This window comes from Pyrgilauda ruficollis, unplaced genomic scaffold, assembly GCF_017590135.1.
Source record: "Pyrgilauda ruficollis isolate IOZ18807 unplaced genomic scaffold, ASM1759013v1 scaffold43, whole genome shotgun sequence".
NCBI classification, from domain to species: Eukaryota; Metazoa; Chordata; class Aves; order Passeriformes; family Passeridae; genus Pyrgilauda; species Pyrgilauda ruficollis.
Window position 1 is genome coordinate 3,275,112 of NW_024525823.1, and position 12,271 is coordinate 3,287,382.

At 38.9% G+C, this 12,271-nt stretch overlaps 1 protein-coding gene across 3 annotated transcripts in view; it reads right to left on the reverse strand.

Moving 5' to 3' along the window:
• Window positions 1-12,271, reverse strand: part of USP45 (ubiquitin specific peptidase 45) — a 48,992-nt gene that overhangs the window by 12,370 nt on the left and 24,351 nt on the right. For 2 of the 3 annotated variants that reach the window (XM_041478003.1, XM_041478005.1), the window contains 2 exons: window positions 11,980-12,110; window positions 2,900-2,987 (listed from right to left, as the gene is read on the reverse strand). In XM_041478003.1, the coding sequence (XP_041333937.1) occupies window positions 2,900-2,987; window positions 11,980-12,110 (219 nt within the window). Of the gene's footprint in view, window positions 1-2,899; window positions 2,988-11,979; window positions 12,111-12,271 lie in introns of those variants that run through there. The other variant, XM_041478004.1, reaches the window with a different exon arrangement.

Consider the following 12,271-nt stretch of genomic DNA (forward strand, 5'->3'; position numbering starts at 1 on the left):
TTACTAAAAAAAAAAAAAAAAAAACCCAAAAACCTAAAAACTACAGTTTTGAAAAAAGGATCAGAAAGAAGCAAATTCACTAATGAGTTGTAGCTGCCCCTCCAGACAGGGGGTGCTTCTCCCCTGTCTCAACTGCGTGGAAGTGAAGAGGCATTGTATTCCTGGCAGCAGAACTGCATGGGCTGGTAGAAAAGCCCAACCTCTGACATGCTGCAGAGAGGGAAGCAGGAGGATGAATCAGGTCTCCTGACTCTAGCTACCATGCATGACCTATGCTTTCCTTTTTCCTGGCAAATGTCCTGTCTCTCTGATCCCAGACTCTAGTAACACGTACGAGTCTCTCTTGTCGGTGTGCAAATGACATTTACAACTAAATACTGAAGTCACACTTAGAGCCAAGTACCATTCCAAGAGACAAATACCAAACCTTCTGCAAGCAACTCAAACCCTCTGTCCTAACAGAAAAAGATTAATAGATGGCTCTGGTTTCCAGGCAGCAAAGCACACTTCCAAGCCACATATCACTGTAGTGTGAGGATGACAGACAGTGTCAGAGGTTTGGTTTCCAGTTCAGGCACCCATCAGACCAAGTCATACTCCGACCTTATGAGTATGTGACCTGGCTTGTGAATTAACTCCCGCTGCCCCGAGCTCAGCTTTGTTCATCTTAAAGCCAACAATATACTAAAAGGATTAATCAATAGGTAATTCATGAAGTTGAGCACCATAAATGGGTTTAGGGCCATAAGCAACCCTTTTGTTGGGATTAGCGCGTTGAACCATTTATTTAGGTCAAAGAAAGACATAGTCTTTGAATGGGCAGGGTGCTGTGGACAATGGCAGCAGACATTAATCAATTAGCAGCAGGGTTCAGCCACTTCAGGCCCCGGTGTGAAACCATCTCCAGCCCACATTGCTGGAACGGCAGACGCTATGTCATCTTTATTGTTATATGGCCAAGCTTTTAGCTGAAAAGTCCACTTGTGTACACTTCCTAACTTTTTTCCTCAGGAATATGAAAAAGTTCAGCACTGGTGTCAGATACAAACACAAAAACCACACAGAAGAGGCAAAAGTATAACAGGATTTTTGGTTAGCTCCTACAACTGGTGTTATGCTATGTATTATATGTATGTCTCACCAAAGCTAAGGGTTTAAAAACAACTAATCCTAATGGGGATAGGGAAGCAGGGATGGCCGGGCTGCTGCCTGTGCCCAGCTGGTTGTCTGCTATCTACAGACCTGAAACATGGGATAATTTAAAAAAAAAAAAACAGAGAGGGAGGGGGAGAGAGCTTTTACTAGTGCTGTCGGTGGCAGAGCACCCCGAGGTGATTAAGATGTGTTTGCAGTCATGCACCATTAGGGCAGCAGTGGGATGTAATTGCACGGCAGGGTGGCACCCACATCTCTGCCTGTTGATGGACTGGCAGAAATACTACCCAAAAATCACTGTAAATTCTTACCATCTTCCATCGCTCTTTTGAGGTAGGTATTGTAACTGTCACTGCTCTCTAATAATAAATTATTTAAAAGGCAAATGCTAATGCAGGTTATTGCAATGATGTCACATCCACTGGTGAAGCTGACAGGAGACTGACTTGAGGGGAAAGCACAAGCACCTCCTGGACAAGCGGCTTAGTTGTTGTAATAACCCTGCTTTCTGTGATCCCTCCTTTGTCAAGAAAACATAGTTTTCACCTTTTATTACATGGAAATCAAAAAATAAAATAATAAATTTTCTCTCTGCTGCAAAAATGTAACAACTGTTTTCCAACTGAAGTCAGCTGCTTCTGTTGTGTGCCATGTTCAAGACACGTGTTCAAGGTTTGACTGTTTCTTCTTGCAGTCCAGTTCGTGTTCAAGACATTTTCTAAGCGTGAGTGTCAAGGTTTGACTGTTTCTTCTTGCAGTCCAGTTCTGTTTATAATCAAGAACGCTGACAAGACAAATAAATATTCGTATTCTGGCAGGATGGGGATTTGTTCAGCTCTACTATAGTGCCAGGAACCAGGCTCAGACACAGATTTACATCTTATCTGTGAGATAATTTAGCTCAGGATCACGACATTCATTGGGTTACTAAATGAAAGGGAAGAGGAAGTACTCTGGACAGTACAAGATTTAAGGCCTTCCTTTAGAGGAGACCTAGAAAAGGCTATTTACCACAAAGTGTCATCTGAAAAGAACGGTCCAAGACTAAGTCAGAAAGATTAAATCTGATGTGGTCAAAATAGCAACCAAACACTCCCCTTCTTGCATGAACAATAAAGGAAGCACAAATAATGAAGGAAAAGAAACAAAAAAATCCCATACAGGGAGCTTTTCAATATAACAAACTGCTTCTATACTTCACATACTTGGACATAGATTTTAAGCAATCACAAGCAGCGCCTTATTCATAAAGCAAAGAGCTCTTCACACTTTCAAGAGACACAAGAAACTTTGCAAGATTTTCCCCCCTTCCCCCACAATTTTCAGTGAAAATTTTCGGTTAAAATTATGGGCAGGCCCATAGCTAAGAACTACCAATTTTTGGTCCAGAGCTTTAAAAATTCACTTTGTCAGTTAACACAGAGGTCCTACCTTTACTCTCTTGGTGTCTCAGATGTCCTTTTTTCCCCTCCTCTTCCTTTTTTAAAGGCAAACAACTTGGATTCCTAAAGTTATCACCTTCTATTTATAATATTCCTCCTACTAACTGAAACTTTGATTCCAATCAACTATTTTAACAAATCAATATAGACATAACTAAGTATCTTTAAAAAAAATATTTTTCTCAAGATAATGAATATAGGCACTCCTGCTTCATGAAGTACATCTTTAAAACTTTGGGAACATGAAGAACATTGAAGCAATGACTAGTAGTTCACTTTTAAAAGACACACAAAGACATTACTTTTGTCTCCTCGATCCTGATTGCATCCAACAGATAGTGCAGAAGCTCCTGGCTGTCCTGCTGCTGGAACCCCTTAAATCGAGGAGCCCTATGAAAGAAATAGTAAAGAATTTTAAATTATCTTGGGAGATTCTTAACAAGACAACGTCAACATAAGACACTTTGCTGGGGTACAAATAGGTACAATCCCTGCAGAACCTAATGGGGCTTTAGGAAGCTCCTGGTGCAGCAGGCACTTTCACCAACAAGGCTGCCTGGGTTGCAGTTTGGCTCTAGGGAGTGTGGCTTGACTAAAATACAGATTTGCCAGTAGAGTCTCATCCATGGCAGCAGCCCTTTCCTGACAGACTACACCAGTACTTCTGTGTCGCCCTGCTTTCTTAAGATTTTTCTAAGCCTTCTGATGTTTGCATTCTTGTCTCAAACTTTCTCACACACTTTCTGTAAACAACTTACTGTTTTGCATTCATTTATGGAAGAAGAAAAACTTGATGGACTGCTTGTTTGTCCAGTGTCCCTGGAGAGGTGGCACTTTCACCCTCCAATCCTATGTCACCTTTGGAAATCTATAAAAGTAGGAGTCAGAAAATAAATCTCTCTCTTCCTAGCCTAAGAACAGCAGTGTGTCTGCGTCGTGTTGTCTTGTGTCCTATAGCGACACTTCTGTACCACCAGACATTCCTAATGTCATGGAAGAGAGAGACAAAAAGATTTTCTAAGTGCTTAACTTAGAAAGTTAACAAAAAATTGAGGAGAACAATTGAGGAGAAATCTCAAATGTGCATAAACAGTCCTTTTAGACCACCAGCAGCATCCACATCACCCTCAGAAGCCAGAAGAGGAAAAATATCAGTTTCTGACTGCACTCCCATTTACACTGGTGATCCTCTAGGCAACTGCACAGGGGTAATGTTGCATCAGTTCTGAGACAGCCACTCAGTAGCATCAACCACTACCATTCAAGAACTGTTGAATTCTTTTTTTACTATTCACAGCATCTAAATGTACTCACACTTTTCAGGCATAGATTACATAGAAAGTAGAAAAAATAATCTTATGAGTACATGGACAGATCCTTAAGGATAGATCCTTCTCCTTACCACAGCCAGAATGCTTCTAATAAAGTTTGAATGTTCAGGATCTTGCAACCCCACATGAATGAAGAGTATTCACTATTAACACATCTCTGTTCACATTAAGTGTAACTGACTGGCCAAACTAAACCTGTCTTTCCAGGCAGGTTACCCTTTAAATCTTTAATTACAGTCTTGAACTACTTAGTCTAAAATGAGATTCCACAGAATCACAAGGGGTTGGAAGAGACCATTGGAGGTCACCAAACCCAACCTCCCTGACCAAGTAGAGTCCCCTAGAGCAAGTTACTCAGGATTGCAACAGGCAGATTTCTGAATTTCCAGTAATGCCACCAAATGGCAGCTGTGACTCTTGCTGCAGACTGAGGTGAGCACTCACAGGTGTAACCACGTGCACCCCTTCCGAAACCTAGCACAGGGGACAACTGGATTAGCACAGCTCAAACAGGAATTTTATCAAACTGGCAGAGCAGCCAGAAAAACCAACCACTCACTCAGCTCCTCAATTTTATTAAGCACACATTGAACCAGTTTTCCTGAGGTGTGGATTGCATGCTATGGCTAGCCAGTACACAGAGCTGCAAATACAAATTAGTATTTCCCCTGGCACAATGATCTCACTTGCCTAGCAAAGTTCTTCAGCTGCTCAGGGTTCTTGAGGGTTAGTGAGGCTTCCATCCCACTCATACACTAAAGCTGCTCAGAGCTGCCTTAGAAGTTTGTGCTCATGGACAGGAGAAATTACAGGTGATCAGAAAACACCCCAGATGTGCAATGTGCCCACAACAGTAAAATGCAAAGCTGGGCAAGGTGTCGAGATGCCAAGTCAGGGCACAGCAGACATGGGCTACAGGCAGGATAGTGACACAGGGGTCTCAGCTTTGAACTGCTCCCCGCAGGCACTTTGGGCTGTAACTGGAGAAGGACTGAAGGTCACAACTCAGATGTCTAAGGTCAATGCCTAAAATTAAGTGGAACAAATCTGGACCTGCATATGCAAAACAACATGTTCACATTTACAAATAAGATACTTTCACATTTGTGCTTCATATCTAGTTTTTGAAACAAAGTTGATAATATCCCTAGTTAAAAAATATTTAATGATGCTACTGTACATCAGGCTTACTATAGGCTACTGTGTGAGGCTTACTATAAAATCTGGAATCAGTAGAGAGGGTGACTTTATCAAGCCTTCTTTTGAAATTGAATTTTTTTTATTCAAGCAAGTCAACCTCAAAAATTAACTTCAAATTTAAAAAACTGAAATAATCTTTAAAATTAAATATTTTGTTTAATATTCCTAAAATGTCACCTTTTCTTCTATTAAAATCACATGGTTTATTTCTAACAAATTTGATTATAAATCACAAACACTTTCTGAAAAGCACTGAACCTTTATTTTGGTTCCAATAAAACACTCAATATACATTAAAAAAATAAATAATGTATGTAGCTGCATGCATGTTTTCATGCATGCACAGTTTCACTTTTCAATTCGCCAAAAGTTTTCTCTCACCGAATGTCCAGGAATCTGAAAAAACCCAGATGCCAAAATCAGTTCAGTTCTGAGAATCTGGTTAGTTAGTCACAGTATTATCATTAATTTATGATAAATTTCTTGTTTTCCTGAGCAGTGAGAATCAATGAGTTTATTCAGCCATCTCCTCCAATACAGGCACATTAATAGCTCCAGTACAGCAAGAAAACCCTTCACATATATCCAGCAGCAGCTCTGGATCCTGCTACTAATAGGGATTTTATTATTTTTTGGCAACAAAAGCAGGACCTCTTCAAGACTATAATAAAAGTGAAGAAAATTAATTATTACTTGACAAAGGAGCAAGCAAAAATTCCATCACTGTTACAGGAGGGGTTTTCTTTTCACTGCAGAGACACCTCACAGAACTAAATCTTCAATGCAAATCAGGAAAAAGCCCCACACATACTTTTTGTTACTGCAGTGAAACCTCCCACTGATGAGTATACAAAAATCATTTCAGGAGCAAGTTAATTTACTAATTTGTATTTCAAAGTAAAATAATTTACTTGCATGTTCCACACAGTTTTATTAGCTTAAATTAGAGAGGAGGAAATTAACTCAGTCATGGAAGTTTTTCATTTTGGTTTGTTTTGAGGGTTTTTTTCACTTTATTAGAACACAGTGCATTTACAAGTACAAGTTTATTTAGGCTTCTCAGGGCCTGCATTAAATTTATATGCCTGATTTTAATGGAAACAAGAATGATGGGAATGTAACAGCTACCACTTTAAAGGTGAATTGGCAGGGAAAGTGACTTGTAAAGATTCCCTGTAAGGCTGAGTCATTTACTTGGACTGACAAATTTGTCATTATTAACACTGCTTAAAATGTATTTAATCTGTCATTCATGTACAAAGCATGCTATGTAGTGTTACATATAATTCTAAATATCTCATGTTTCGTGGAAAAACATCTGAAATTAGTGCATTTGTTTTTGCAGGGGTGGAGTGGGGGGTGGGGGGGAAGACCACAAGAGGAAACTGAAAAATAACAATAAAAAGAAAGAAGGGAGTTTTACATCTCGCAGTGCATTTACTGGAAACTTCCTACTTGTATAAACCAGTATGAGAGAAGAAAAAGGAATGAATCCATGCTGATACACAGAAATCTGACAACTAAAAGATGTGTGCTCTCGTCTCCTTGAAAATATGCTTCAAGCAATATCCTTGGCAAAAGTGGGGGACTTGGAGATGGTTGGTTGAGTTGACCGCTCACAGATGTGCTGACATATGGAAGCCAGTGCCAATGCGATACAACCTGTTGTACAGTGTCAGCAGGATAATGACAGAACAGGTTGAACTCCTGCTAATGGCCATAAGTGGTGAAGGACAACTGTGACATCTTATCTACTAGCCTCTCCTTGCTCATCTGGAGACCAGTTATAATTGCTTGACTGTCAGTTAAAGAAATACTTTTCATGATGATCTACTTCCTAGAATGCTGTAATAACACAAACTACATAGTAGAAAAAAAACTAATAGTTTTAATTCCTATATTATATTCATTGGAGGGAAATTAAGCTGTGCTTTAAAAGCAGAACCGGGATACAATTAAAGTCATTCAATCATACTGTACAGAGCTGACATACTTTTACTGTCTTTAATACAAATCTTCTCCTAAGTCATCCTTTCATGAATTACTATCTTTGCGCAGAAGACAGCCTAATACCTTGGAAAATTTTAGAAACAACAATAAGCACTTGGAAGCAGAAAACAAAAGATACTATTTGATTTTTTTCCGTAAGGCAACATGCAGAGGAATCCTGTAATGCAGTACATACACTACAGAGTTCTGCTCAGCAGGAGGTGCTTGGGAGGAGCCCAGCCAAACACGGGCTTGCCCCCACATGTAAGTAACAGATAACACCAGGCACAACTGTGCTATCTCAAGGGCATGGATAGACAGCACGTAGCTCCCCTTTGGATGTACTGGCCGATTCATTTCATCTTTTTTGTCTCACCTTCCCCCAAAAGAGAAAATGAGATACTCTCTACTTTCTTGCAATGCACCAGGTCCATTCTTTCTTCCTTTAAGTTCTGCTAAGATTTCCAGCAGCACTCTGCTCTGACAACAAGTTCCATAGGTTAGCCCTATAAAATGCTAAAAAGCCTCCTTTTTTTTTTTTTCCCCTGGCTCTAAATCTGTTGCCTTTCAGTTTCAGAGACAGCTCCTTGAACTCTTATGAGGGCAATTAAAGAAGCACAGATAATTTATCATTCGTTGCCTTCTCTTGCTGTTATGTCTTCTTTTCATGTTCTCTCCTGCCTGAACTCCCAATATTCAAGTCCCTGCTGACATAAAGGCTTCCTGTTTTTGTTACCCCTCCCTAAATTTTGGTTAACCCAAACAGAGAATACACTGCCAATGTACCTAATAAAATTACTGGTTTTCTTCCTCATTTTGTCTATAAACTCTGCTTACACAGCTCGCCAATACCACACACTGAAAATACTTGTGTTCTCCAAAATGCTACACAGGTCTTCTAAACAGAAGTGAACATAAAGCTCAGGAACACGTACAGGTGATTGCTGCCAACACACACTTTTACATGCAATTTGTCTACTTTGCACACACAAACTTGTTCCTAAAATTATGAAAACATTGACAAAGTTAACTGAAAAAAAAGACATCAAGCGACTGCAATCTCTCGACTGCCCGCTGCCCAGAGCAGCTGTAATCTCCTCTGTCAGAGCTCCTCAACATGACGCAGCACCACCAGCAAGGCACACAGAGGAATGACAAGGACACAAAATAATCCATAACTACTGGTCAAGGAAACAAACTGTGTGTTCTGCTGCTATTATACTTACATGGTAAAAGTCAAATGGGAAAAATAAACAAACAAAAAATATTTTCTAAGAAGATTATTTTTCAATATTTTCTTAAATACAGCAGTATTATTTAAAAAGAAAAGGCTAAAAAAGGCTCCTTAATGAGAAAGATCTTGTTTCTTTTATCTCTTATATCTTGTATAATATAACTTTAGTTTTCCTTAGCATTTCCTCTCAGAAGTGATAAATGTGGAATTGTTTAGGTTTCCCCTCTGAAACTATTGTTCTGTTAATATCAACAGTCCTAACCACACATGACCTTCATTCTGTCAGTCCCACCTCTGCCTTCAGTTCCACTTTTTGCACATGAGAAGGAAGGATGAATAATGGTCTTTGGAGAATGAAGACCTATGTAGATTTCATGAACACCAATAAAATCTTTGTTAGGGAAGTATTTTTTCCCACATGGTAATGTAGCAATGAAATACCACTATTAATAATTATTTAATGGAGGATTGAAGCAGCTAAATTCTGTAACTCCTTTCTGGACTTATCACTTACATGCTTCAACATTTACTTGCTACACAAAACTAAGCTTTCTTCCACCAATAAAATTACTCAATCATAACAAGTAAAGGAAATAAAATTTATGTCCTCTTAATACATCAGTGTTGTGTTAGTCACTAAGTCTCCAGATAAGTCAGAAGTCTGCAGTCCTGATATTCAGCATAGTGGAAAACCAACAGAAGGGCCCCGTAGCTATGCTCACAATCTGTCCTTGCAAAACATCTGACAGCTGCAACACTAACAAAATTAACAGTGGATGAATTAGTACCAGACGCTGAACAGTTGCTATAGAAAGACTCATCCACTTCTTTCTTCTTCTCCCCTTCTTCAACCTGGCTACTCCACCATTTGATAAAATTAACACTTGGTATCATTTTTTTTCTTTTATTATTGAATAAAAAATGTCCTTTCATAACATTCACAAATGTCCTTTCATACACAAGATTATGAACTTCACACCATGATCTCCTCAGACTCTTAAAGAACCAGTTTGCAGTTGACAATGACTGTGTTCCAGTTCTCCTACTGCTTTTGAGCAGTGAACATGTATCCACTTGCAGCTTTTGGGATCCCACTCAGGGACAAGCCAGAGCTGCAGCTGAACAAGGCAGTGTCTGCACCTTTTTCTGTCCTGTACTATCTGTACAACCTTCATAAATCCTTTCCTGAAGAAAGGTATGGTGATATACTGTATACTTGCACTGAGACAGCAAGATCTGTGATGGGGAAAGAATGAATTAAAACAAAAAAAAAATAAAAAGAGGTTGCAACTGGAGTCAGCAAACCTTTATATAATACATATAAACCCAAAATATTACTATTAGAATAGTAATGCCCTTCCCCATGTCCTTCTCTCCGGTAGCTGTGTCAGTGTAGTTCTCCCTTTTACACATTCATCCTGTCATCTCTTCAGGAAACTTGTTTCAACTTTGCTTGTTGAATAAAAAGTTTGTGATAACACAATATGAATACCACGGGTAGTTCCTGCCTCTAGGATTACTTCATTAACACAACCTCTTGCCAGCACTCAAGAAGCAATTTTACAAAGAACACTGCAGTAACACAGACTTCTTCCTAGCTGAAATTCCTGCAGTCTTGCCCTGCTCTCTCGCATTTCAACTTTGATGAAAAACAGAAAGCTAACCTTAAAACAAAAGAAAGAAAAAGCCTTTGTAAAAATGGCATGACAGAACACTGCATTCATACTGTTAAAGCTAATAAATAGTAAATGTATTCAATTTGCAAAGATAAAGATTTCCCATTCTCCTACTTTTACCACTGCACACTGCTGAATATTCTGAAACCCTCCCTTTCTTGCTTGTGTCACCAACAAAGAGAAAACAATCCAAAGACTAAAACCTTCTGTCACACCTGTCCAGCCCCATACTGCCCATGAACATCTAACTTCTCACTAACAGGATGTGGCTGACACTTTTGCTGTTGATAGTAGAGCTAGTAAAGGATTTGTATCTAAGTGGTGTTTTGCAAAGATAACAAAAGCAAGAAGTAGGAATGAAGGCAAGAGATGGTAGGAGCTGGCAGATACATGTCTCAACAGCAAAAGACTTCTGACCACATTAAAAGGCTTCAGTTTTAGCTGCTAGCTAAAGTGTATGCACATCTAAATGATCAAAAGACAACAACAAGAAAACAACTAGTTAGGTGAGATTTAATACTGACATTGCTCAATGACTACAGACACACAGAGCAGACACAAAATACCTGCCATTTCTAAAAACACCATGCCATCTGAAGTGCACTGCATTGTGATTATTTCACAATCAATTTGCTAAGGTGGGCATCAAAACATGCTTTACATAATTTTTGCCCTTCAATCCTTACTACTAACTGGGAAAAAATTACTAGAGTTATTGAATAATTTTCCTTCCATTTCTCAGCCAGATTTAATTCTTACACTCAATATTTTTGAGACAGTCTTAAAACACAAGGAGTGAGAAAACAATGTAGTTTTCTTCCCTATTTATTTTTCTTCCAGGTAGATAACGCTAAACAAAGAACACTGCTGCTTGACTCAAAAATGCTGTAAGGTAACTTTACACACATTTCCTTCTACAGCTCAAAAGAATCAAAAGGAAGACAAGTACAATAGAAAAAATATAATATTAAATTTCTTAAGCAGAATTTTGAGGATAAAGAAAAGGCAATGACTTGCTTCTTTACAGAATTAAATTGTCCCTGCTCTATTCTAAAAGCTTTTGTTTCTTTCTACCATATTTTAAATCCATTCCTACTCAGTAAGGTTGTCCTGGAACTCCATGGTAGGAGGCTGCAACTTTCCTCCTAACTCTCATCCTGCAGAATGCTTAAAGTTCCATGTAGCAATACTGCAGCAAATAAATTACCACATAACATTATTCTTTTTTAAATATGAGATTCATATATACCATCCTCCAGTTACTCTGCTTCTGCAGATTCTGTTACTAGTAAGTCAACATTTAAATACTTGTATCAACTTTTAAGTAGGTCTTCAACAGGTGTTTTTAAAAGCAAGATTGTCTGCATCATAATTGAAAGTACCTACAAAGCACCACTGTAAACATTTTCCACACCAAGAAACAGGAGTTTCTTTAGGGCTTGTAAGCTCTTTGCAATCTGGAGCCATATGTCATTTCAGTACTGCTTCAAGTCCTTACTTGTTAGACCCTTTTTAACTTTGAATTGATGCCAAGGCTAGACATCATAGCAGAAGTTCCCCATTTAAAACCTTATTCTTCCATACAAAATACCTATGTACACCTTGTAGTGTTAGCACAGCTTTATGCTAACAAAGAACAAAACCTGGAAGGTAGTCGTATTTTCTTCAGTTTTACCTTGCCCTCTTCTGCCCCCTCACACTCAGTTTGGAGCCCGTTGAATGCCCATGGTTATGAATTGGGCCACACAATACACAAAGAGCAGGTACAACCCCGGTGTGCAACAAGGAGTCCTTCAACTTTAAAACATGAAGGAGCTGTTTTCTGGACTGCCTGGTAAAAATCTAACAGTTTCTTTAGAAAGGACAACAGACATTGCACACTTAGAAACACATCACTGGAAACTAAAATTAAAAATGTAAGTGAAAGAAGAGCTTGAGGACACAATACATACTTTTGACAAAGCTGGCTGAACAGCACTTTGGGAGACAGAGGACCTTTTCCAGCCTCCCTCATGCTGTGAAGAAACAAGAACATTGCTGAAGTCAAAGGTCCCGGGCTGGACAGGTTTACCACCAAAGGATCCTTCAAAAACAAAGGTAAATTACACATCAGATTTCAAAAGTAATGACACAAGACTTCTTTCAAGTCACTTGATACTGATAAAGAACAATGTAACTTTCAGTCTTAAGAGTGTTTCAGGGTGGTTTTTTTTAAACATTGATGTCAACCATTTGATTGAAATA